This window comes from Piliocolobus tephrosceles, chromosome 5, assembly GCF_002776525.5.
Source record: "Piliocolobus tephrosceles isolate RC106 chromosome 5, ASM277652v3, whole genome shotgun sequence".
Classification (NCBI taxonomy): domain Eukaryota; kingdom Metazoa; phylum Chordata; class Mammalia; order Primates; family Cercopithecidae; genus Piliocolobus; species Piliocolobus tephrosceles.
In genome coordinates this window covers 126,801,524-126,828,101 of record NC_045438.1, presented here as the reverse complement: position 1 = coordinate 126,828,101, position 26,578 = coordinate 126,801,524, and the positions used below count along the sequence as shown (strand labels likewise).

The window sequence follows — 26,578 nt, the reverse complement described above, 5'->3', positions numbered from 1 at the left end:
TTTTTTTTGGAGACGGAGTCTCGCTCTGTCGCCCAGGCTGGAGTGTAGTGGCCAGATCTCAGCTCACTGCAAGCTCCACCTCCCGGGTTTACGCCATTCTCCTGCCTCAGTCTCCCGAGTAGCTGGGACTACAGGCGCCCACCACCTCGCCCGGCTAGTTTTTTGTATTTTTTAGTACAGACGGGGTTTCACCGTGTTAGCCAGGATGGTCTCGATCTCCTGACCTCGTGATCCGCCCGTCTCGGCCTCCCAAAGTGCTGGGATTACGGGCTTGAGCCACCGCGCCCGGCTGCTCTCTTAATTTTTTACTGGAGAGATGGCAAGACAAAATTACTGGCAACCCTAAGGAGAAACAAGTAAATAAACAGGTGGGGTGTGTTTCTACTACGAGATTAGAAATGTAGAGGATCAACAGTGGGTCTCAGCAAATCCAAGTTCTATCACAAGCTGAAAGAGTTAGGAAGTCTTGGTCCTAGAGGTTGTTGAGCAGAAACTACCACTAATGCCTTTTCTCCAAGTGGGATTCTTCCTAGACTTATCTATCCCCATGTTTCTACATTTTAAATCCCTACATAAATGTTGATCCTCCAGGAAACATCACAACCAAAGTCAGCAGTGCTCATACTGGCTTGAATTCCCAAGCAAACTGCCTCTTTTATGGCATTTTCAGACTAACTTCAAAAATAGTTTGTGTGTTTCGGCCTCACTCAATAAATAAATCACAAATTTTCAAAGGGTAGACCCTGCAAGCTTACTTGTTTTCTTATCTCAGTGCTGGGCACATTATAAGTTGTGAACTTTCCCTGGTCCCAAAGAAGCCAGCTACTGCCACACTGCCACTCTCACTCCTTGTCACTAAATATGTGTATGTATATACACACACACACTCTCTCTCTCTCTCTCTCAGGGTCACAGATGAAGTGATCTCACACACAAACACCTCTTTCTACCATGAAAGAACGCAGACAGCATGTCAAAAGGAAAAGCACATTTTTGCTTCCCAACTTTTGATACCTATCTTAAAGCATACTAAGGAGAGCTATATGGGCATATGTGATTTAGGGCCTACCTCCAGAAAATTGTTCCAAGAGTTGTCCTGTTCTGCTCCAGTACTTCTTCTCATGGGTGACTGTCCCTCCATATCATAACTCACCTGCCTTCCTTGACTATCTTTTCCCTTCTCTAGCAAGCCACCCTTCCTAATGAAGCTTTCTGCTTGCTTTGAACCCAGCTTCCCGCTTCCTACTTCCCACCTTGTGTTAGAGAGTCTCAGTCTCTGAATAATTAAAGCAAGGATAAAAGATTCACGGAGAGAAAGCACAGATGCCTTGGAGTCAGGGATCAGGCGGGCATAAATATCTGTTTAAATTGAGAAGGACTGGAGGCCAGGTGTGGTGGCTCATACCTGTAATCCCAGCACTCTGCGGGGCTGAAGTGGGAGGATCACTTGAGCCCAGGAGTTTGAGACCAGCCTGGGCAACACATCAAGACCTCATTTCTAATTAAAAAAAAAAAAAAAAATTTACATTCGGTGGGTATAGTCCCAGGTACTTGGGAGATAGGTTGAAGGATCACTTGAGCCCTGGAGGTCGAGGCTGCAGTGTGCCAAGATTGCACCATTGCATTCCAGCTTGGGTGACAGAGCAAGACTCTGTCTCAAAAAAAAAAAAAAAATAGAGAAGAACTGGAAAATCTTCAGAGCCCTTTGCTGAGCAGCCCCCTCAGCATATCCTGCTCCTATTTTCACCAAGGTCTTACCTCCACAGAGATGCCCCGGGCACTGGGCCCCATTGTGACCGTGCCCACCTTCACCAGGAAGTCACAGTACTGGTACCGGGTGCCCCGGGTTTCAATCTTGCTGGCCTTAGCACTCTGGAAAAAGCCCTTGAGCTTCACCATAAGCACATCAAAGTTGGTGTCAGCAATAAGACAAGGGCCATTCTCAAAGAGAGCAAAACAGCTCAATGGGTACTCTGAGTTGTGCATCACATACATCAGCTTCCCGGTCTGACCTGCAAGGGACAGAGATCCTATTCATCATCAAGACTTTCACTAACGAACCCCAGAGTAGACTCAAATGACTCCCCCCGGAATGAGGCAAGACAGCAATCTGGCACTACCTCAGCAGTTCTTGGTGTGGGGTGAGGGGAATCCTCTCACTGACAGCCTTTTCTAGAAAGGTATGGGGGAATAGCAGGAGAGGCAGCATGTGGTAAAACCCACTCTGCTCTACAGAAAATGGTGAGGCGCACACAGGAAACTTTAATAGTGTTGATTATGTTTTAATTCTTTTTTTTTCTGTCACCCAGGCTGGAGTGCAGTGGCGCGATCTCGGCTCACGGCAAGCTCCGCCTCCTGGGTTCACGCCATTCTCCTGCCTCAGCCTCCCAAGTAGCTGGGACTACAGGCGCCCGCCACCATGCCCGGCTAATTTTTTGTATTTTTTTTTTAGTAGAGGCAGGGTTTCGCCATGTTCTCCAGGATGGTCTCGATCTCCTGACCTTATGATCCGCCCATCTCGGCCTCCCAAAGTGCTGGGATTACAGGCGTGAGCCACCGCGCCCGGCTTGTTTATGTTTTAATTCTTAAGTTGAGTGGTGGGCTCACGGATGGTCTATACGTAAAGTCTAACTCCCACAGACTACATATAATCTTTTGTATGTTATCATATATCACATAAGTAAAAGGAAAGTAACAGCATTTGGGCATGCCAAAGGAAGTAGCTGCTCCCTTCTTCTGCGCACTCCTCCTCACTTCAGCTTCCTCCCTCTTTGAGATCTAGTAAATGGTCCTAAAGAAGCAGCAAAGGGGAGTGTCTGAGCATAAGCAGGGAAAGGTAGATGGCAGCCAAGCTGTGATAGGTCTTGTCTACCATGCCTCAAGAAGTTTAGACTGTATCCTGAAACCAACGGCAAACCGTTGGAGAATTTTTAGAAGTCTAGCCAACTTGGGAAGCAAGCAGCACACTACAGCAGAGAGAATTCAGGATCTGGTTCAGAAGTTCAACTTTCAAGCCCCAGCTCATCCCTTCCAGTCTCTAAGAAATGAGTTTTCTCATTGATTTCCATAGACTTTTTGCAATAAGAATGGAAAGCTATATACATTTAGTTAAGTAGAAAACAGAAGAAGGACGGGCTGGGAACAGTGGCTCACATCTGTAATCCCAACACTTCGGGAGGCTGAGGCAGGTGGATCACTTGAGGTCAGGAGTTCGAGACCAGCCTGACCAACAGGGTGAAACCATATCTCTACTAAAAATACAAAAATTATCTGGGTATGGTGGTGTATGTCTGTAATCCCAGTTACTTGGGAGGCTGAGGCACGAGAATCACTTGAACCAAGGAGGCGGAAGTTGTACTGAGCTGAGATCATGTCACTGCGCTCCAGCCTGGGCAACAGAGCAATACTCTGTCTCCAAAAAAAAAAAAAAAAAAAAAAAAAAAACAGAAGGCAAAAACTGGAAAGCAAGATTCCTCTTTCATACACTATAAGAATTAATGGATAGCCTGCCACAATCCCACATGCCTATTACATACATAAGCCATTCCCAACACTTTTCTTAGGGCTTAAGAAACATACAAGCAGAGGACTTAGCCCCTGACTTCAAGAAGCTGACAATCAGGCCAGGGATCACGCCTGTAATCCCAGCACTTTGGGAGGCCATGGTGGGTGGATCGCTTGAGGTCAGGAGTTCAAGACCAGCCTGGCCAACATGGTAAAACCTCATCTCTACTAAAAATACAGAAATTAGCCAGGTATGGTGGTGCACGCCTGTAATCCCAGCTACTCGGGAGGCTAAGGCAGGAGAAGCACTTGAACTCAAGAGGCAGAGGTTCAATGAGCCAAGATCATGCCACTGCACTCCAGCCTGGGTGATAGCAAGACTCCATCTCAAAAAAGCAAAAAAAGCTGATAATCTCATGAGAGAGATAGGCTAAAAACTTTTTTTTTTTTTTTGAGACAGCGTCCACTGTGTCGCCCAGCCTGAAGTGCAATGGCGTGATCTGGGCTCACCGCAACCTCCACCTCTTAGGTTCAAGTGATTCTCCTGCCTCAGCCTCCTGAGTAGCTGGGATTATAGGTATGTGCCACCACACCTAGCTAATTTTTGTATTTTTAGTAGAGACAGGGATACACCATGTTGGCCAGACTGGTCTTGAACTCCTGACCTCAGGTGATCTGCTGACCTTGGCCTCCCAAAGTGCTGAGATTCCAGGCATTAGCCACCATGCCCAGCTGAGATAGGCTAAAAACTTTTTTTTTTTTTGAGACAGAGTCTCACTCTGTCTCCCAGACTGGCGTGTAGTGGCATGATCTCGGCTCACTGCAACCTCTGCCTCCCAGGTTCAAGTGATTCTCCTGCCTCAGCCTCCCGAGTAGCTGGGATTACAGGCACCTGCCACCAGACCTGGCTAATTTTTTGTATTTTTAGTAGAGACAGGGTTTCACCGTGTTGGTCAGGCTGGTCTTGAACTCCTGACTTCAGGCGATCCACCCACCTCGGCCTCCCAAAGTGCTGGGATTAGAGGCATGAGCCACCGCGCCCAGTGGCTAAAAACTTTTTAAAAGATCATGAAATAAAACAAGTTATTACCGAGGAAAGACCACAAGTCTTTCGGAAGAAAGGAAAGACTTCAGGATAGGAAAAGATTAAAGTGAACAAGTCAGCAGGAAAAAAAAACAGGATTTGGCCGGGCATGGTGGCTCACATCAGTAATCCCAGCATGTTGGGAGGCTGAGACAGGTGGATCATGAGGTCAGGAGATCAAGACCATCCTGGCTAACATGGTGAAACCCCATCTCTACTAAAAATACAAAAAATTAGCCGGGCATGGTGGCGGGCACCTGCAGTCCCAGCTACTCGGGAGGCTGAGGCAGGAGAATGGCATGAACCCGGGAGGCGGAGCTTGCAGTGACCCGAGATCGCGCCACTGCACTCCAGCCTGGGCGACAGAGTGAGACTCTGCCTCAAAAAAAAAAAAAAAAAGGATTTGAACTGCGATATGAAGAGAAAATAGGATCCAGCCACATGAAGGAAGAAGACACTCTAGATAGGGGGTAAGAGTGTGGGAATGAAAAGGGTGCAAGGGTTGGGGGAGCAGAGGTCATGTGGCTTCCCTATATAGGCCGCTGTTCATGAACACAGAAGGCTCTGCACAGATCCTCCAGGACACATCCCTGCTCCTGACTGCTTGCTGACGATTCACACCTGTCACCTCCTTCTAAATCCAGTTCAAACCTTCTGGACTCTCAAGAAAAAAATCCATCCAAAGCTGACCTCGTCATTCTGTTCTGTCTACTCACTATAATTACATAATTTATTCATACTATATGAGTCTGCAAGTGTTACTGCCTTGGAAATATCTTAAAAGTCAACTAAGGGATGTGTGTGTGTGTGTGTGTGCGCGCGCGCGCGTGCTTAATGAAGAAGGCACTTCTAGTTGTTACAAACAATAACATTTTCTTTTTCTTTTGAGACACGGTGTTGCTCTGTCACCTAGGCTGGAGTGTAGTGGCATGAACACAGCTCACTGAAGCCTCAACCTCCTGAGCCCAAGTCAGTCCTCCTGCCTCAGCCTCCCATGTAGCTGGGACCACCATTCCCACCATTTTTAAAAATTTTTTTTTTGAGACGGAGTCTCACTCCATCACCCAGGCTGGAGTGCAGTGGCGCAGTCTCGGCTCACTGCCAGACTGCCAGCCCTACCTCCCAGGTTCCCACCATTCTCCTGCCTCAGCCTCCCGGGTAGCTGGGACTACAGGCGCCCACCACCACGCCTGGCTAATTTTTTGTATTTTTAGTAGAGACGGGGTTTTCACCATGTTAGCTGGGATGGTTTCGATCTCCTGACCTCATGATCCACCTGCCTTGGCTTCCCAAAGTGCTGGGATTACAGGCGTGAGCCACTGTGCCCAGTTTTTTTTTTTTTTTTTGTAGAGACGAGATCTTACCATCTTGCCTAGGTTGGCCTCAAACTCCTAGGCTCAAGCAGTCCTCTCACCTCTACTTCCCAAAGTGCTAGGATTACAGGTATGAGCCACTGCACTCAGCTGACAATAGTACTTTTTTTTTTTTAGAGACGGAGTCTAGCTCTGTTGCCCAGGCTGGAGTTCAATCGAGTGATCTCGGCTCACTGTAGCCTCTGCCTCCCAAGTTCAAGCAATTCTCCTGCCTCAGACTCCTGAGTAGCTGGGATTACAGGCACCTGTCACCACACCTGGCTAATTTTTGTATTTTCAGTAGAGACGGGGTTTCACCATGTTGGCCGGGTTGGTCTCAAGCTCCTGACCTCAGGTGATCTGCCCACCTCGGCCTCCCAAAATGCTGGGATTCCAGGTGTGAACCACCGCGCCTAGCCGACAATCGTATTTTCTGTCACAGCAAAATCCTTTCATGTCTGTACCACCTTGTGAAGCAAGGAGAACCAGGTTTACTGTCCCCCTTCTAAAGATGAGGAAAATGAAGCTAATTGGATCCCAGAGCAGCAGCAGTAGCAGAACCACCTGGGAACTTTTTAGAAATGCAAATTATAGCCAGGGCGCTCACGCCTGTAATATCAACACTTCAGGAGGCCAAGGCGGGGAGGATCGCTTGAGCCCAGGACTTTGAGACCAGCCTGGGCAACATAGGGAGACCTTGACTCTACAAAAAAATCAAAAAGTTAGCCAGGTATACTGGCATGCACCTGTGGCCCCAGCTATTTAGGATGCTGAGGCTGGAGGATCACTGGAGCCCGGCAGGTCAAGGCAATAATGAGCTGTGATCATGCCACTGCACTCCAGCCTGGGTGACAGATTACTAAGTCAGAAACTTTGGGGTGGGGTGTAGCAGTCTGTGTTGTAACAAGCCTTTCAGATGATGCTAATGCTGGTCAAGTGTGAAAATCACTGAACTACAGGCACAGAGCCAGTAACCAGCAAGACTGAAGCTCCAGTCCAGGCCTGCTCACCCCAAGTTTGTTGCTCTTTCCACTGTTCCCTACTGTCTGCCATGAAGGTGTTCTGTCTCCCCAACTAGACTGTAACTTCTTGAAAGTGAGGGCCTGCTCAGCCCGCACCAGGTAATTTCACTAGAAGTCATATGCCATTTCATATCTATATCCAAATGTTTTATTACCCAAATACTTTTGTAATTATCTTTTGATTCTTACCTCCTTCATATTGAAGGCAACACAAATGGAACTGCAATTTTATCAACGATGATAAAAGAGCTCATTACAACTCTTAGCTACTTAAATACTACATTAAGTATTACATGACAGGCCGGGTGCAGTGGCTCATGCCTGTAATCCCAGCACTTTGGGAGGCCAAGGTGGGCAGATCACAAGGTCAGGAGTCCGAGACTAGCCTGGCCAACATGATGAAACCCCACCTCTACTAAAAACACAAAAATGAGCCAGGCATGGTGGAGCGCACCTGTAGTCCCAGCTACTCGGGGGGCTGAGGCAGGAGAATTGCTTGAACTCGGGAGGTGGAGGTTGCAGTGAGCTGAGACTGCACCACTGCACTCCAGCCTGGGCAACAAGAGCAAAACTCCATCTCAAAAAAAAAAAAAAAAAATTACATGACAATCTCAGTTCTACATGCTTTGCATGTATTAACTTATTTAGCACAACATGAGGAGAGAAATACTATGATTATCTTCATTTTACAGATGACAGAACTGTATTGGGAAGAGTCCAAAAACAGAGCCCATGTCAGATAGTTTTGGTACAAGAAATGTATACGGGGAACAAATACACGGGTTGGAAGAAAGGAAAAACCAAACAGGATGGTGGGACAACCCAAAGATTAGCAACACAGGAAGCTACAACCATCCCTAGGGCTAGAGGGAAAAGAAAATGTGTGCTGTTATCGCAGGCAGGAAAGAGGGCTGCCTAGCAGAAGCTAGAACCAAGGAGGTGAAGACACAGCCATGGCTAGAGACACTGCCCAGAGCAGAGGGAGAGGAACACTGTGGGCTTCCTTTCTCCCATCCTCTAATCTTCTCTGGTGCCTCTCAATAACCAAAGCTAACTAGGAGAGGGCCTGGAAAATACAGCTTACAGGGGAAGTGCAGGAAATGGATCTAAGGGAAACAGGTACATGAGAGGCGTGGAAATAGTAACAGGTTGTGGGAGTTACCTACAGGTACACAGTTAGAATGTGGCAAAGCCAGGACTCAGGGCTCTGACTCCCCAGTGATAACCACAGTGCTATGGAACTGTTCAAGGTCAAGTTACTGCAGAGCCAAGACTAAGAGAAACAAGTTCCCTAACTCATATCCAAAGAGTCTCTCATTGCCTGAGCCCAGGAGTTAGAGCTTGCAGTGAGCCGTGATCATGCCACTGTACAGTTGGGCAACGAAGTGAGACCCTCACTCTAAAAAGAAAAAAAAAAATCCTCTCTCCCTCCCAACTACCATCCCCCATCATCCACACCCCATCTCATCACTCAATCCACTAAAAAGAACAGTTGATTTATGCTAATGAGGAGGTCAATGCCAATGGTTAGGTGTAGGAAAACAGGAACTCTATAAAAAGAAACTTCTAGAAGCCCTAAAGCTCTAAAAGAATCATAAACAAGACTTCTGGGCCTAAAACAAGTCTTTCTCAAATTTCAGAGTGCATAAGGATTGTCTGGATTATTAAATGTAGATTATGTGGCCTATAGCAGCAGTCAATCAGTAAACAAGGCCAGGAATCTGCAACTCTAACAAGTATCCCAGGTGATTCTGATGTGGTTAGTCAGTGATTAACCCTCTGAGAAACATTGCTTTTAGAGTTCAAACTGCACAAAACAAAAAGCACTCAAAGAACACAAGCGCCAGGAATGGTGGCTCATGCCTGTTATCTCAGCACTTTGGGAGGCCCTTGCTGGTGGATCCCCTGAGCTCAGGAGTTTGATACCAGCTACTTGAGAAGCTAAGGTGGAAGGATGGCTTGTGGCTGGGAGTTTGAGACAAACTTGGGCAGCATAGTAAGACACTCCCATGACCCCACCCAAAAGTAAAAAATCAGCCAGGCATGGTGGCACATGCCAGTAGTTTCAGCTACTCAGGAGGCTAAGGTGGGAGGATCACCTGACCCCAGGAGTTTGAGGCTGCAGTGAGCTATGGGACACCAAAACACTCCAGCCTGGGCAACAGAGCAAGACTCTATCTCTTAAAAACACACACACACACAAACACACACATACAAAGAAATTTTGGGATGTAGCAGATATGTTTAGTATCTTGGTTGTGGTGATGGTATCATAAGTGTATGCATATAACCAAACTCATTAAGATGTATGCATTAGATGTGTACAACTGCTTGTATATCAACTATACCTCAATAAAGCTTTAGCCAGGAGTGGCGGCTCATACCTATAATCTCAATACTTTGGGAAGCTGAGGCCGGATAATCCCTTGAGGCCAGGAATTCAAAACCAGCCTGGTCAACACAGGGAGACCCTGTCTCTACAAAAAATTTAAAATATTAGCCAGGTGTGATGGCTCATGCCTGTGGTGTCAGCTACTCAGGAGGCCAAGTCAGGAGGCCAAGGTGGAAGGATCACTTGAGCCCAGGGGGTCGAGGCTGCAGTCAGTGAGCTGTGATCATGCCACTGCACTCCAGCCTTGGCGACAGAGTAAGACCCTGTCTCAACAAAATAAATAAGTAAAATAAAACCAAATAAAGCTTTCAAAGGCCCTATTCTAAGAGATAAAGAACCAATAATTAATGAATTCAGAAACACATCTTGCCACATGTTTAAGAACACCACCCTCAGCAGAAAAACAGAAAGACTTCAGTTAACACAAATGTCTATTAACTCCAACCCTCGTTCCAGCCATCCTACAGATCCATGTTACTGACCTTGGCTGCCAAGGGTAGATGCAGCCGTATGGTAAGTCTCACAATCCACACAAAATGTTCCTTGCTTCTCTGCCCCAAGCATCTCCAATTTCCGGGTAAGGAGCTCTACGGTTTGCTGAACACTCTTGCCCTCAGCCACAGGCATCTGGGACACACTGGAAAGGAGAGCACCAAATTGTCAGTTATCCAGAGACACACATGTGCTCACTGAGCCACTCACTCGCCCACAGCATCACAGCTCATCAGGGCCAAAAGTTATCTTGGAAATTACCTACTATGACCGTCTCCCAACCCCTGCAACTTTATTATTAATTTAAAAAAAATTTTTTTTTGGCCAGGCATGGTGGCTCATGCCTGTAATCCCAGCACCTTGGGAGGTCGAGGTGGGCGGATCACGAGGTCAGGAGTTCAAGACAAGAATGGCCAACATGGTGAAACCCTGTCTCTACTAAAAATACAAAAATTATTTAGCTGGGTGTGGTAGCAGGCGCCTGTAATCCCAGCTACTTGTGAGGCTGAGGCAGGAGAATCATTTGAACCTGGGAGGCAGAGCTCGCAGTAAGCCGAGATTGCGCCATCGCACTCCAGTGTGGGCAACAGGGACAGACTCGATCTTAAAAAAAAAAAAAAAAAGTTAAGACCAGTCAAGTGCAGTAGTTAGAATGGGGAAGAACAGAACAAGGAGTCCAATCTGTAACCGAATGTGAACAATCAATTAAGATAACTCATTACACTTGGACCACTCTCCCATTTTAAAGACAAGGAATAGAGGACCACTGTCCCTGAGAGCCCCTCTAAGAACTGAAGCACAGTTCTCAGGATTCTCACACCAGAGCAATGAACTTCCTATCATGGGGCATTCTCAAGTGTGGTATGCCAAAGATTCTAGATGGCACACAGGCTGAGCATTCAATAATGCTGAGTTATATAATGAAAAAGGGATTCCTTTTGCAACTCTTTCAGTTCTGACTACATCAAGGAGAAAGTCTCAGTTTGGGTTAACATGTTTTTACCACCTCTGTGAACTTGAGCTGTTCAGCACAGTAGCCCAGAGCCACAGGTGGCTGGGGCTAGTGTATTGGACACTGCTGTTAGAGAACATTTCCATCATCACAGGAAGTTCTATTCAACAGCCCTAGGAACAGAAAAAAAAGCAGCCTTCAAGTTTATAATCTTCGGGAATGAGAGGCAACAGTATTCACAAAAATTGAATCAAAACAATGGAACAAAACAAAAAAAACCATCATTTCCAAGGTTTCCTCCTATGGTGAGTGAACCTCCTATGGTGGCTTCCCCTTTAGAGTGGTAGGTAACAATTGCCAACCAACAACGTGCCAGACTGTGTCCTAAGGCCTTTAGATGAATTAACTCTCCAAATCCTCACAATAGTCCTATGAAGATGTTATTTATCAACTTGTTACAAATAAGGAAACTGCCGGGCACGGTGACTCACACCTGTAATCCCAGCACTTTGGAAGGCCGAGGTGGGCGGATCACTTGAGGTCAGAAGTTCAAGACCAGCCTAGCCAACATGGTGAAACCCTGTCTCTACCAAAAATACAAAACTTAGCCAGGCGTGGTGGTGTGTGCCTGTAATCCCAGCTACATGGGAGGCTGAGGCAGGAGAATCACTTGAAACCAGGAGGCGGAGGTTGCAGTGAGCCAAGATCACACCACTGCCTTCTAGACTGGACAACAAGAGCGAAACTCCATCTCAAAAAGAAAAAAAAAGGGGGGAAATTTAAGTACAGTACAAAGAGGTTAAATAACTTGCACTAGGTCACATAGTTAATGTGTTGGTACAACCAAGACTCAAAGCCCAGCAACCTGGTTTCCTGTCCATGCTCTTAACCACTAACTAGACTGCCTGTATAGGGATGTAGTGCCTGTTAAAACATTTTTAAGGAAAAGATCAATTTAAAAAATTAATAAACAATAGTACAGGCAGTACTTAGCTATATAGAAATCAAGAAAACAGTCATAGATGACATTGCTTTATGATCAACTAAATGAATCTATTAGGTTAGAGTCCTTCTGTTGCTAAAAATTGTCACTATCAGAAAAAGCACTGATAAACAATGTTGCTAATGTGTCTTATTTTGAAATATAAAAGAATCCCTAAATTGACACTACAAGGGACAGAAGTCCTAGGATTCTGAAAACGTTGATAAGGGTGCCAACAGAGAGCCCTTGCCCTGGAGCTGCCTTCTCCATTTAAAGAGCAGGGGTGGCTGGGCACGGTGGCTCATGTCTGTAATGCCAATACTTTGGGAGACCAAAGCAGGAGGCTCGCTTGAGTTCAGGAATTCAAGACCTGGATGTACAAAACAGCAAGAACCCATTTCTATTTCTTTAAAAAAAAGAAAGAGCATGGGGTCCCAGGGTTCTACGCTGCATCTTTTCTATTTCCATCCCTCACATATCTTGCTTCCATTAAGGAACACAGGAGGATCATGATGTGAACTGTGGGAAACAAGAGTGCAATCACTGAGAAACCTGCAAGAACCTGGGCTACCAGGAGGAAAAGTATTTCCCCTACACATGATTTTGTATGAGAAGCCTATAGCCACTGGCTTCAGATAGTCTGGCCTTCGGGTTTCTCCCAGGGGGAAAAATGCTCACATCTACTGAGATAAGAAAAAAATGTTCTGGGACCTGGCACCTTATAACTAACGCCTCCACAAGCACTGGACCCATACCTTTCCCTGCTACCTCATCTTCTTCCAACTGAGACTTAAAACATATGCAAGATAAAAAAACTCCATTGAAACTAGACTAACCATGGAATTAAACATAGTGGGAAACGGGTCCTAAAGAGATAAAGTGCCTGGAACCATGATCTCCTTATTTTCAATAGTCCCTCTGGACCCAAGATCTTAAAATGGGCAAATTAGGCCGGGCGCGGTGGCTCAAGCCTGTAATCCCAGCACTTTGGGAGGCCGAGACGGGCGGATCACGAGGTCAGGAGATCAAGACCATCCTGGCTAACACGGTGAAAACCCGTCTCTACTAAAAATACAAAAAACTAGCCGGGCGAGGTGGCGGGCGCCTGTAGTCCCAGCTACTCGGGAGGCTGAGGCAGGAGAATGGTGTAAACCCGGGAGGCGGAGCTTGCAGTGAGCTGAGATCCGGCCACTGCACTCCAGCCTGGGAGACAGAGCCAGACTCCGTCTCAGAAAAAAAAAAAAAAAAAAAAATGGGCAAATTAGAAACAGACACAAACTGGTCTAACTGCATTTGATGGCTGAGGGAAGGGTAGGCGAAAATCTTAGCCGGTCGCGATGGCTCACGCCTGTAATCCCAGCACTTTGGGAGGCCGAGGCGGGTGGATCACCTGAGGTCTGGAGTTCGAGACCAGCCTGGCCAACATGGAGAAACCCCGTCTCTACCAAAAATACAAAATTAGCCGGGCGTGGTGGCACATGCCTGTAATCCCAGCTACTCCGGAGCCTGAGGAAGGAGAATGGCTTGAACCCGCGAAGCAGAGGTTGCTGTGAGCCGAGATCGCGCCATTGCACTCCAGCCTGGGCAACAAGAGCGAAACTCCGTCTCAAAAAAAAAAAAGAAAGAAAGAAAGAAAGAAAAATAAAGAAAATCTTAAAAAATACTGTCTCCTGATTGCTTATAACCCACTCCCTCCAACCCTGTCTGCAGGTGGGTCACAGTCCAAAGACCCTATTTCCAACCCTGACGTCCCATTGCGGGCAGTATTATGGCCTCACGGGAAGGAAAATGTATCTAGAAGGGAATGAGGTACACAACCATTGATAGGTTCCTGGGATAAAAACTTTGCTTTGTCGACACCAGCCTGGCCAATATGGTGAAACCCCATTTCTACTAAAAATACAAAAAACAGCCGGGCGTGGTGGTGGGCGCCTGTAGTCCCAGCTACTCCGAGGGCTGAGGCAGGAGAACCGCTTGAACCCAAGAGGCGGAGGGTGCAGTGAGCCAAGATCGCACCACTGCACTCCAGCCTGGCGACAGAGCGAGACTCCGTCTTAAAGAAAAAAAAATAAAACTTCGCTTTGCTTTCCCGCCTTCCAAGAGGAAGGGGTGCATCTCCGAGGAAACAAGGCCGGGGAACCCGCGGCCTGCACGGCATCCTCTCATCCACACAACCCGAGGACAGCTCCCAGGGGACGGCGGACCACTGTCAAGGTCCTCTTTCCGGCCCTTCACAACTCCAAGCTCCGCCCCACAAAACCCCCTGCAGTCCTACCAAGTCACTCCCATGGCGTCGGGCCAGGAAGGTGGCCGGATCACACGGTAGAAACGCAGGGTTCCCTGTCCGCCCACAGAAACTGCTTCAGTTCCCCAACACAACCTTTGGTCTCAGAAGAGACTCCGGAAATACGTAAAAACAGAGCGCCGGGTCCACGCCTTCCCCCAGGAGTGGGGCGGGTCTCAGGGCCCCTCGGTGACACCTCTAGTGACATCATCTGCGGATTCCCGCCCACAGGTTTCTAAATCCAGACATTCCCGTTTGGCTGAGCACTCTAGGCCTAGATCCATGAAGCTAAGAGAGCGACACTCAAAGACTGCACTGTTGAGAGAAGCTAACGTTAAAGGCTGTGAATATATTGGGGAGTCCAGCTCCGGAACCCGGGAGCTCTTTTAGTGGGCGGGGCGGCGCTGATGGCGCTTCTGGCCTCCGAATGCTAGGGGGCGCTGTGATCGCCGCGTGGCCTGCTGGGAGCTGGGAGTCCACCGCGCAAGCGCATTCTGGCCTTTTCGCCGTCCCCACGTGCGAACTTCCCCGGCAACGTTTTCGAGAAAAATGCCCAAATTCAAGGCGGCCCGTGGGGTCGGGGGTCAGGAAAAACATGCCCCCCTGGCCGATCAGATCCTGGCTGGGAATGCGGTGCGGGCAGGGGTCCGGGAGAAGCGGCGGGGTCGCAGGACCGGAGAAACGGAGGAAGAGTATGTGGGACCCCGGCTGAGCCGGCGGATTTTGCAGCAAGCACGGCAGCAACAGGAGGAGCTCGAGGCCGAGCATGGGACTGGGGACAAGCCCGCGGCGTCGCGGGAACGCACCACGCGGCTGGGTGAGTGTCTGGGATGAGATCCGAGGAAGACAGTGGCCAGTAGTGGGGCGGGGTGGACAGCTAAAAAGTGTCTGGCAGGGAAATTGCTTCGAGTCAACAAAGGGTCTGTATTACACTTGCAAAAGTAATGGAATGGGAGACTGAACCGTGTCCAGAGCCCTCTGCGTCCGCTCCTAGTTTAGGCACTCCCTTCTACACATCCCCTAAGTTAGGCCAACAGTAATCGCTCGCTCCACCCTAGCATTTTCCATTGGTTTTGTAAATATATATGGGATACCCACTACGAGCTTTGCACTATGCTCGGAGTTCTTTCGAATGTTTGGGTACAGAAGTAAACTACATAGGCATGTCTGACTTAAGGACCTTACAGTCAAGCCCAGTAGAGAGTCAATTAAGTAGACTCTTAGAATAATATTTTTCCATGATAAAGTATCGCTTCCCTGGTAACAATAGCATTGGTTTTGAGAAGCTTCTCCGATTGCAGCAGGACCTTTTAAGTTGAGAACTGAAAAACGAATGGGAAGTCTTATGAGCAGAAAACACATTGTTTAGCAGCCAAAGAGGGAGAGAGATGAAAGACGTTTGATATTTTCTCACTAAGGAGGGAGTGTTGACCTCTGAGATGCTGCATCCGTTTTTCAGATCTCATCTAAAGCAATATTTGATGCAACTGATTAGTGGCCTCCTGGCCACAGTATCCTTACTTGGGTTTTAAGACATCAACACTCCTGTTTTACTGCCACCTCACTTCTCAGTATCCTTGACTGAGTCTTATTGCAACCTCTTATCCTCAGTCCTCTGACCTCTTCAAATATTCTTTGGTGCTGGCAAGTTTCATCGTTTAAATACCATCTCTTGGGTGACTACTCCTAACTTTATAGTCTAGCCCTGACCTCTTCCATGAAATCCATATTCTTATATTCAACTGCCTACTTGGCAACTCCAATTTGAAATCTAACAGACAGCTCAAATTTAACATGTACAAAACAGAAATCCTGACCTTCTCTCCAAACCTGCTTCTCTCACCGTTGTCTTCCCTGTTAGTAGCCTATTCTTTCATTTGCTCAAGACAAACTTTAGACTCCTCTCTCTCTCTCTCCCCCTCTCCCCCTCTCTCCCCCACCCCATCTCCTCTCTCTGTCTCTCCCTCCCCACATCTGATTCGTAAGAAAATTCTGATGACTCTGCCTTCAAAGTATATTCAAAATCAGACCACTTTTCACCGCTTTAGAACACCATCCTGTTGAAGCTACCACAATCTCTCACCTGGATTATCACAGTAGCCTCCTCGTTAGTATCTCGTATTCTCCTTTCTTTCTTTTTCTTTCTTTTTTTTTGAGATAGAGTCTCTCGCTCTGTCACCCAGGCTAGAGTGCAGTGGCACAATCATAGCTCACTACAGCCTCAATCTCCTGGGCTCCAGCTATCTTCCCACCTCAGCCTCCCACATAGCTGGGACCACAGGTGTGTGCCAGCATGTCCAACTAATTTTTTTTTTTTCTTTTTTGAGACGGCCCAGGCTGTAGTGCAGTGGCACGATCTCAACTCACTGCAACCTCTGCCACCTAGGACCAAGCAGCTCTTCTGCCTCAGCCTCTTTAGTAGTGAAGATTACAGGCATGAGCCATCACATCCAGCTAATGTTTGTATTTTCAGTAGAGATGGGGTTTCACCATGTTGGCCAGGCTGGTCTTGAACTCTTGACCTCAAGTGATCCGCCCACCTCAGCCTCCCAAAATGCTGGGGTTACAGGTGTGAGCCACCTCGCCTAGCCGCTAATTCTTTAATTATTTGTAGAGATGAGGTCTCACAGTGGTGCCCAGGTTGGTCTCAAACTCCTGGGCTCAAGTGATCCTCTCTGCCTTGGCCTGCCAAAGTGCTGAGATTACAGGTGTGAGCTACTGCACCCTGCCATATCTCATACTGTCTACAAAGCACTCCACAGGTGGGGGATTACAATGGTCTACAACGTGCTTTATGATTTGCCTCCTTTACCAGTCTGACCTCTTCTACTGCTTTCCTCTTTGCGCATTCCACTCCACCTATATAGGCTTCATTGTGCCTTAAACATGGGAAATTAGGGCGTTTGGCCTGATTGTTCCTTCTCTCTGGGATAGTTTATTCTCATACACTTCTAGGATTACTTTCTCAGAGAGGCCTATCCACTCCATTTACCATTGCAGCACTCTACTCCATCTCCATACTCCCAATATTTCTGCCCTATCTTTTTTCACAGTACTTTTTTTTTTTTTTTTTTTTTTTTTTTTGAGACAGAATCTCACTCCATTGCCTAGGCTGGAGTGCAATGCTGTGATCTCGGCTCACTGCAACCTCCACCTCCTGGGTTCAAGTGATTCTCCTGCCTCAGCCTCCCAAGTAGGTGGGATTACAGGCGCCTGCCACCACGCCCAACTAATATTTTTTTTTTGTATTTTTAGTAGAGATGGGGGTTTTGCTATGTTGGCCAGCCTGGCCTCAAACTCCTGACCTCATGTGATCCACCCGCCCCGGCCTCCCAAAGTGCTAGGATTACAGGCATGAGCCACCACACCCGGCCCATAGTACTTTTATTTTAACCCAGTATATTTATATGTTTGTTTATGTCTGTCTTTTCCAATTAGACAGGATCTGGTGCGTTCAGGGTGGTATGGTCATAGACTGTCTCCTCCAATTAGAATGTAAGCTGTATAGAACAAAGTCTTTTGATTTCTCTTGTTCATGGATATATTGCCAGACCCCCAACAGTGCCTCACATATAGTGTATGTGCTCGGTGTTTGCTGAATGACTGGGTTAATGGGTAATGAATGATGGTCAGGTACGTAGGAGCCAAATTTGCAAAACATTTAAAAACCATCCTAACAGCAATGGGAAGAATGGAAAGCTACTGGAGAATTTTAAGTATAGGGCTAATCAAATCAAATATGTGTTTCTGGAAGATTACCGTCTGCAGAGTGGAAAATGAGTTGGAGGAAAGCAAGGTCAGAAACATGGAGATGAGTGGGCGACTGTTGAATAAATCCAGACAAGAAATGATGCTGATCTAGGCTTAGATGGGGCTGTGAAGCATGTGAGAGACAGTCTATGAGGTAAAATTGAATAGGATTTAGTAATTGATTGGGTGTTGAGGGTGAGGGCAAGGGATGAGGCAGGAGTGCCTCCCAGGCTTAGCATTGGATGGACAATGGTACCATTTCCTGAGCTGTGGATGGTTAGCATTGTAGACCTAGGAGGGAAAGAAAATTAATATAGTTGATGACAGGTGAGATTTGAGGAGACTGTGAGTCATCCAAGAGCAGTTGTACAGGAGATAACCTGGAGTTAGGGTCTGGCACTAAGGAGAACCACCTACAAAGTACACATTTGGGAGATTGTTGGCACGTGGAGACAAAATGTCTTTTCCCCCTTAGCGTTTATCACATACTGCCACTGCCTTTGTTGTTAATGACCTATTGATACATAGCATTATAGCTCCCCACTTGGATTATTAGCCCCCCTTTCTAGATGCCCAGACATGTAGCCTTCCAAAAATGGAAGTTATTTAAATGGACTAACTTCATTTATTTTATTTATTTATTTTTATTTATTTATTTTTGTTTTTGAGACAGAGTCTTGCTCTGTCACCCAGGCTGGAGTGCAGTGGCGCAGTCTTGGCTCACCGCAAGCTCCGCCTCCCGGGTTCATGCCATTCTCCTGCCTCAGCCTCCCGAGTAGCTGGGACTACAGGCACCTGCCACCATGCCTGGCTAATTTTTTGTATTTTTAGTAGAGACTGGGTTTCACTGTGTTAGCCAGGATGGTCTCAATCTCCTGACCTCGTGATCTGCCCGCCTCAGCCTCCCAAAGTGCTGGAATTACAGGCATGAGCCACCGCGCCTGGCCCCCCCCCCCCCTTTTTTTTTCTTTTTTTTTTTGAGACGGAGTCTTGCTCTGGGCTGGAGTGTGGAGTGCAGTGGCGCGATCTCGGCTCACTGCAACCTCCGACTCCCTGGTTCAAGCGATTCTCCTGCCTCGGCCTCCCTCCCGAGTAGGTGGGATTACAGGCGCACGCCACCACGCCCAGCTAATTTTTTGTATTTTTAGTAGAGACAGGGCTTCTCCTTGTTGGTCAGACTGGTCTCGAGCTCCCGATCTCAGATGATCCACCCACTTCGGTCTTCCAAAGTGCTGGGATTATAGGCATGAGCCACCATGCCCAGCCAACTTCATTTATTTAAGTAGACTGGTGGATTGAAATCTGAACTCCACTGCTTGACTTTAAAGGCCCTCTAGTCTGGCTTCACCTTTCCCACCTACCTAGCATTATTTATTGCTTATTGCCTAGGAGACACTTAAATCCGAAGCCTTATTTTCTCTGCGTCTGGAACACACTCCTCCTGCTCCCAAACTGCCTATCCAGTGTCTTAATTGTCCTCGCCACTCATCCTCTAAGTGCATATGTTGTCTCTACCACTCATTGTGGCATATAATCAAACCCTAATATGTGTAGAATAGTGGTGAAGAATACAGTCTAGACCTAGACTACCTGTCTTGGGCAAATTATCAACTTTTTGGTGCTTCAGTGTCCTCATCAGAAACTGGGTATAATAATGGTATCCACTTCTTGGGTTTATTTATTTATTTTATTTTTTAAGTTTTTGCCAATGTTCCATAAGAAGGTTTATTTATTTTTTTTAAATTTTATGTATTTTTTTTTTTGCCAGCATCTCACTCTGTTGCCAGGCTGGAGTGCAGTGGTGTGACCTTGGCTCACTGCAATCTCCACCTCCTGGGTTTAAGGGATTCTCCTGCCTCAGCCTCCCAAGTAGCTGGGACTACAGGCATGCACCACCACACCCAGCTAATTTTTGTATTTTTAGTACAGACAGGGTTTCACCATGTTGACCAGGATGGTCTCAATCTCTTGACCTCATGATCCGCCCGCCTCAGCCTCCCAGAGTGCTGGGATTACAGATGTGAGCCACCGCGCCCGGCCACTTCTTGGGTTTATAAGGATTAAACAGTTAACATGGGTACAGTGTTTAGAAGTTCCTTCTACAGGCCGGGCGCGGTGGCTCAAGCCTGTAATCCCAGCACTTTGGGAGGCCGAGACGGGCGGATCACGAGGTCAGGAGATTGAGACCATCCTGGCTAACAGGGTGAAACCCCGTCTCTACTAAAAAATACAAAAAACTAGCCAGGGGAGGTGGCGGGCGCCTGTAGTCCCAGCTACTCGGGAGGCTGAGGCAGGAGAATGGCGTAAACCCGGGAGGCGGAACTTGCAGTGAGCTGAGATCCGGCCACTGCACTCCAGCCTGGGCGACAGAGTGAGACTCCGTCTCAAAAAAAAAAAAAAAAAAAAGAAGTTCCTTCTACAGGCAGGGCACAGTGGCTCACGCCTGTAATCCCAGCACTTTGGGAGGCCGAGGTGAGCAGATCACTAGGGGTCGGGAGATCAAGACCAGCCTGGCTGGCCGGGCGTGGTGGCTCAAGCCTGTAATCCCAGCACTTTGGGAGGCCGAGACGGGCGGATCACGAGGTCAGGAGATCGAGACCATCCTGGCTAACACGCTGAAACCCCGTTTCTACTAAAAATACAAAAAACTAGCCGAGCGTGGTGGCGGGCGCCTGTAGTCCCAGCTACTCCAGAGGCTGAGGCAGGAGAATGGCGTGAACCTGGGAGGCGGAGCTTGCAGTGAGCCGAGATTGCGACACTGCACTCCAGCCTGGGCGACAGAGCGAGACTCTGTCTCAAAAAAAAAAAAAAAAAAGAAATTCCTTCTACATAACTGAGTATGGTATGTTAACTATTATTTATGGCCATTGCTTTCTCATTGTTTCCTGTGTATACATTTTGTTTCTCAAGCATGATTGCAAGCCCCTGGGGACAGGGAGCTAATGCATGCTTCATTTGTTTCAGTGCACATACCTGTGTCTATCACAACCACATGTGAGGCCTGTACTACATAATGACTAAAGTTAAACTGACTAAATCCCTCAGCTACCTATTGCTGTGCTTATCCATTTAGTCTCCCCTCTTCTAGGTCCAAGAATGCCTCAGGATGGATCAGATGACGAGGACGAGGAATGGCCCACCCTGGAGAAGGCTGCCACAATGACAGGGGTGGGCCACCATGCAGAGGTGGTCGTGGACCCTGAGGATGAGCGTGCCATAGAGATGTTCATGAACAAGAACCCTCCTGCCAGGTAGGTCTGGGGATTTGGGATAATGGATCCTTGTAGAAAGTTCCCACAGGAAAACAAGTTCCCTGGCAGACTTACGATTCCCTACTTTAGGAAAGGGCCTGGAGTTGCTAGTTTTAGGGGACCGCCTTGACAAAACTGGCCCATCCTCAGCGGACCACTGTGAGTGGGAATGATCCAGCCTCAGAAAACATTGTGTCCTTCTGTCCATTTATTGTACAACTGCCCAATTGCCAGGGAAACAGCTCCAGGCCCATTTTACACCTCTGGAGAGAGCCATCCTATTGCATCTGGTTTTGGTGTTCTTAGTTTTTTTAGTGGTAAGCTCAACTTCCTTGGACAAGTGTTCATATCCTAAGCTTCATTTAAGCCAGGGTTTTTCAACTTCAGCATTATTGACATTTTGGGCTGGGTAATTTTATGTGTGTGTGGAGGCTATCCTGTGCAGTGTAGGATGTTTAGTAGATATCTCTGATCACTACCTTCTAGACTCCAGTAGCAACCTTCCCTTTAATTATGAAAACCAAAAATGACATCAGACGTTGCTAAATGTCCTCTGGGAGGCAAGACTGCTCCCAGTTAGGACCACTAATTTATTCCCATCTATAATAAATGCTAGCTCCAAAACATGCAGGCATTTAGACTGCCTGTGGTCAAACTCCTGAGCCCATAAATTTTGGCCGTGGGGAGTGGAGTCTAGGATAAGGGTCCTCAACCAGTTTATTCTGACCCTGTGATATTAACATAATGGTGTCCCTGATACTTTAGATTGTTTGGGGTTAATGCATCTCTCATTGCTAATTGTACTGTAAAAGGACAAGGAGGCTGATAAATTCTGTGGCAGCTTATTTGAAAATGCAGAATGAAGAAATGAAAATGAGCCCCTCTCCCAGATTGATGCCTAACAGTTGAAATACATGTCACAAAATATGTACTTGGGCCTGTCCCACCAGAGAGCCTCTCAGGTTCTCACTCAGCACCTCATAACTCCTACTTCACTGATAACGCTGACAAATTTAGAAGAATGCTTTTCCAACTTGCAGTAAATAGAATAGACAAGCTCCTTGAAGTAATCAGAACTTCTGGCAGTTGTAAGAAATGATAGCTGGCGTCTTCAGAAAGCAAGCCTAGATCCACATGAATTCAACAATCAGAGGCCATTTAGTTTGGGGGCACATTATAAGGTACTATAAAGCACCTTAACTTAAGACTTTCAAAAACCTGAGTTTGACTCTTAACCCCACCTGACGGCTGTGAGGCCCAGTTCCCATGTCTGCATAAGTTTCCGTTCCTATAAGTGTTGCACTGAGTCTAGGACTAAAAAGTCCCAAACTCAGTGCCTGGCATTGAGTAGGACCTCAGAAAAGAGGAGCAGTTTGTTTTTTGTTTTGTTTTGTGACAGGGTCTCACTCTATAACCCACGCTGGAGGGCAGTGGTGTGATCTCAGCTCACTGCAACCTCAACCTCTCGAGTAGCTGGGATTACAGGCGCGCACCACCACGCCTGGCTACTTTTTGTTTTATTAGTAGAGACGGGGTTTCACCATGTTGGCCAGCCTGGTCTCAAACTCCTGACCTCACGTGATTCACCTCCTTCAGCCTCGCAAAGTACTGAGATTACAAACATGAGCCACTGCACCCAACTGAGGAGCAGCTTTAAATACATTTCAGTCTGGGCATGGTGGCCCAGACCTGTAATCTCAGCACTTTGGGATCCCAAAGCAGGAGCCCAGGAATGTGAGACCAGCCTGGGCAACATGGGGAGACCCTATCTCTACAAAAGAATAAAATACTAGCTGGGCCTTGTGCTATGTGCCTGTGGTCCCAGCTACTTGAGAGATTGAGGCAGGCAGATCGCTTGAGCCAGAGAGATAGAGGCTGCAGTGAGCCATGATGGTGCCACTGCATGCCAACCTGGGCAACAGAGCTAGACTCTGTCTCAAAAAAAAAAAAAATAAATACACTTCAGCAGCCTCTGAAGGCACTGGTATTATATGACAGCTCAAGGTGATGGTAATGCTGAATCATTAAGATAATGTTTGATATACCCAACAATACTGTGTTTAAGGAGGCTGAAAAGAACATAATCAGTCTTAGCAATACTTCCATAGATACACTGCTGTGTACTGACCATTCCAAGTAATGAACAGACATTAACTTATTTAATCCTTCCATTAATCTTTTAAGGTGGGTACCGTTATTATTGCTATTTTACAAATGAGGAAACAGAGGCATAGAGAGGTAAAGTAACATGCCCAAGATCATACAGGGAGTGGGTAAGCCAGGATTTGAACCTGGGCAGACTGATTTCAGAATTGAGATTCATAATAACCTCCATACAACTGCCAGCTTTGTCCTAAATGGAATGACTTTCAGTTCCTTTGCACCCTGCAGTGATTCTGTCTGTGGTGGATGAATGGGCACAGAGAGGGAACTCTAAGCTGCACATCCCAGCAGGATCGCAGTATGTCAGTGCTCACAAGGGACTGTGGGGAATCTGGAGCTTCCTGGACAGTGACCACAGCGCTCCTTCCCTCCTCTCTCCCCTCCCCTTGGCACTTCCGCTCTTAGGCGCACCTTGGCTGACATCATCATGGAGAAGCTGACTGAGAAGCAGACAGAGGTTGAGACAGTCATGTCAGAGGTGTCGGGCTTCCCTATGCCCCAGCTGGACCCCCGAGTCCTAGAAGTCTACAGGGGGGTCCGGGAGGTAAGAGCTGAGAGGGGAGCCACAGTGGAAGACGCCTTTGGGGGCTGTGGGCTCCCGCCACAGGCTTTTGCCTTTTGCCTGCATCTCATACTAAAGAAGTCATGGCAGTAGAAAACAGACCTAAGAGGCAGAGTGTGTGGTTTCAGATTCCTGCTCTGCCTGTAAATGACTTGGCAACCTTGGGTCACTTACTGGAACTCTCACTGGTCATCTGTAAAACGAGCATAATAATGGCACCTCCTTATAGGGTTATTGTGGGGATGAAATGAGTTAATATATTAAAAGCACCCAGACAAGTTCCTAGCCCACAGCAAGCTTGCCATATGTGGATGACAGTGATTGTTTTACCTCCCTCATCCCTAGGTATTATCTAAGTACCGCAGTGGAAAACTGCCTAAGGCATTTAAGATCATCCCTGCACTCTCCAACTGGGAGCAAATCCTCTACGTCACAGAGCCTGAGGCCTGGACTGCAGCCGCCATGTACCAAGCCACCAGGTAGAGTAGATGGGGGTGTGCAGGCCTCGGGTCTATAGGTGCAGGCTGGGCTTGGGACAGACAGGCTTTCCTTGCCTCTGGCCCCAGGGCCCTCTCTGCTACTTTATAGCATCATTTGTCTAGCTTTTCCTGTGTCATTTTTGGGGGCCAAAACCCAGTTAGCCAGTTAGGAACCCTCTGTGATGAATTTCTAGGGGAAGAGGCTTTTATAGCCACTGGGATACAGCCCTCCACGATCAATTTCTAGGGGAGAGGCTTTTATAACCACTGGATACAACCCTGTAGCAGGACCCTCAGAAGTCTGTGACTGTCCAGGCACGCTCAGGGCCCTAGTGATAGCAAAATCGAGAGGAGCCATGATAGCAAGAGGAAGGAGAGTAGCTGAGTAGCCATCAGTTTGCACGAGCTCTGGCTCTCCCACAGACAGACGGCACGCCCCATTTGGGTATATCTCGTTGCCCCTCCTATTCTCTCTCTAAGCTGATGGGTGTTGCATGCACACAGCTCCCACACATCCCTCACTGAAAGAAAGGTCTCATATTTTACTTTAAAACCTCTTGTATGTACTATCCATGGTGATATTTAATGGGCCAGGTCAAGACTGTCGTGTGACTTGGAAACTTCCCCCACTTAACTCCCACTAGGATTTTTGCCTCTAACCTGAAGGAACGCATGGCCCAGCGCTTCTACAACCTTGTCCTGCTCCCCCGAGTACGAGATGACATTGCCGAATACAAACGACTCAACTTCCATCTCTACATGGCTCTCAAGAAAGCCCTTTTCAAACCTGGAGCCTGGTTCAAAGGTGGGATCCCAGAGGCAGGGAAGAAAGGGAAGGGCTGGAGCTTCTATGGGGAACACAGCAGGCCTGGTGTGGGAAATTGCTAGCTGTCCCTGGGCTGGGTGGGAGTGCTTCCTGCTGTAACTCCTTTTTCTCATCCTGGGCTCATAGTGACTGCCCTTTGACTCTCCCCAGGGGTCCTGATTCCACTGTGCGAGTCTGGCACTTGTACCCTCCGGGAAGCCATCATTGTGGGTAGCATCATCACCAAGTGCTCCATCCCTGTGTTGCACTCCAGGTAGCATTGCTGGGGGTGGAGCGGGGGGGTGGGGGCTGGTCAGTGGATATCCAGATAGTGGAATTGCCAGGACTTGGGGATGGGTAGAATGGAGAAGAAGCTAAGGATAGCCTTGGGTTTGTGCTTGTTTAAAGCCAATGAGTAGGTGTATCATTATCCCCCTAAATGTAAGTTCTGCAACAACAGGGCCCAAGTGCCTGGTATAAAGAAAGTACTCAGTAAATAGATGAACAAATGAGTGTAGGAAACACGGGAAGAACGTAGTTAGGGTGGAGACGTTGAGACGTTTGGACCATACTCTAGTTGGGTACTGAAACAAGCAGTCTATGCTGGAGGTAGAGATTTGGGTGGATCCCTGTAGAGATGGTGACTGAAGTCAAGGGAGTATAATACGATTGGGTAGGTGAGAAGGTCCCTGGGGAATACCATAGTGTAAGGGCCAGCAGAGGGGAAGAAAAAAGGGGGAAAGCACAGAGGGAGAAGTAGGATCCTTCTTCCAATGTTTTCCCCGCTAACTCTACCCCACATCCCTTTCCCACTAGTGCGGCCATGCTGAAAATTGCTGAGATGGAATACAGTGGTGCCAACAGCATCTTCCTGCGACTGCTGCTGGATAAGAAGTATGCACTGCCTTACCGGGTGCTGGATGCCCTAGTCTTCCACTTCCTGGGGTTCAGGACAGAGAAGCGTGAACTGCCTGTGCTCTGGCACCAGTGCCTCCTGACTTTGGTCCAGCGCTACAAGGCCGACTTGGCCACAGACCAGAAAGAGGCCCTCTTAGAACTGCTCCGGCTGCAGCCCCATCCACAGCTATCCCCCGAAATCAGGCGTGAGCTTCAGAGCGCAGTCCCCCGAGATGTAGAAGATGTTCCCATCACCATGGAGTGAGAAAACAGTCCGTTGTCCTGGCAAAAGGGGTTTGGAAGGACACCAAGACCCCCGTTGGTGACTGAAGATGACACCAAACCTTAATGGCTAAAGACCCAGATCAGGGCAGTGACAGATCACAGGAACATCTATGGCTCCCAGTCCAGGACAGGAAGGACTGAGGGTCTGGCTGGTTCCCTCTTTCATTCTAGGCCCTTATCCCTGTTCAGTTCTGAGAGCCGACTTATACCATACACTGGCATTCCCAGTCCCCAGCTGGGGCTTGGTGTGAGTACTTTTTCTATGGCTATTGTGTCAGGTCACTGTGGATAAAGGCAAAGGCAGATATTTATTGAACCTCTG

The 26,578-nt window shown here is 47.7% G+C and overlaps 2 protein-coding genes across 4 annotated transcripts in view; one reads left to right on the top strand and one right to left on the bottom strand.

The window, feature by feature from the left end:
* The window catches only part of MED20 (mediator complex subunit 20), a 15,804-nt gene extending 1,389 nt beyond the window's left edge, over positions 1 to 14,415 (bottom strand). The window contains exons 1-4 of one of the 3 annotated variants that reach the window (XM_023212802.2): positions 14,056 to 14,415; positions 10,853 to 10,971; positions 9,837 to 9,991; positions 1,759 to 2,012 (exon numbers count right to left, since the gene is read on the bottom strand). In XM_023212802.2, the coding sequence (XP_023068570.1) occupies positions 1,759 to 2,012; positions 9,837 to 9,991; positions 10,853 to 10,947 (504 nt within the window). In that variant the 5' untranslated portion in view covers positions 10,948 to 10,971; positions 14,056 to 14,415. Of the gene's footprint in view, positions 1 to 1,758; positions 2,013 to 9,836; positions 9,992 to 10,375; positions 10,453 to 10,852; positions 10,972 to 14,055 lie in introns of those variants that run through there. The other 2 variants (XM_023212803.2, XM_023212804.2) reach the window with 2 other exon arrangements.
* Positions 14,280 to 26,572, top strand: BYSL (bystin like). Its single transcript, XM_023212793.2, has 7 exons — positions 14,280 to 14,881; positions 20,903 to 21,065; positions 23,634 to 23,772; positions 24,136 to 24,269; positions 24,914 to 25,074; positions 25,246 to 25,348; positions 25,891 to 26,572. Exons 1-7 carry the CDS (start codon positions 14,614 to 14,616, stop codon positions 26,234 to 26,236), a joined length of 1,314 nt encoding a protein of 437 aa, XP_023068561.1. The 5' UTR covers positions 14,280 to 14,613; the 3' UTR covers positions 26,237 to 26,572.
* Positions 26,573 to 26,578: the final 6 nt, after the last annotated feature.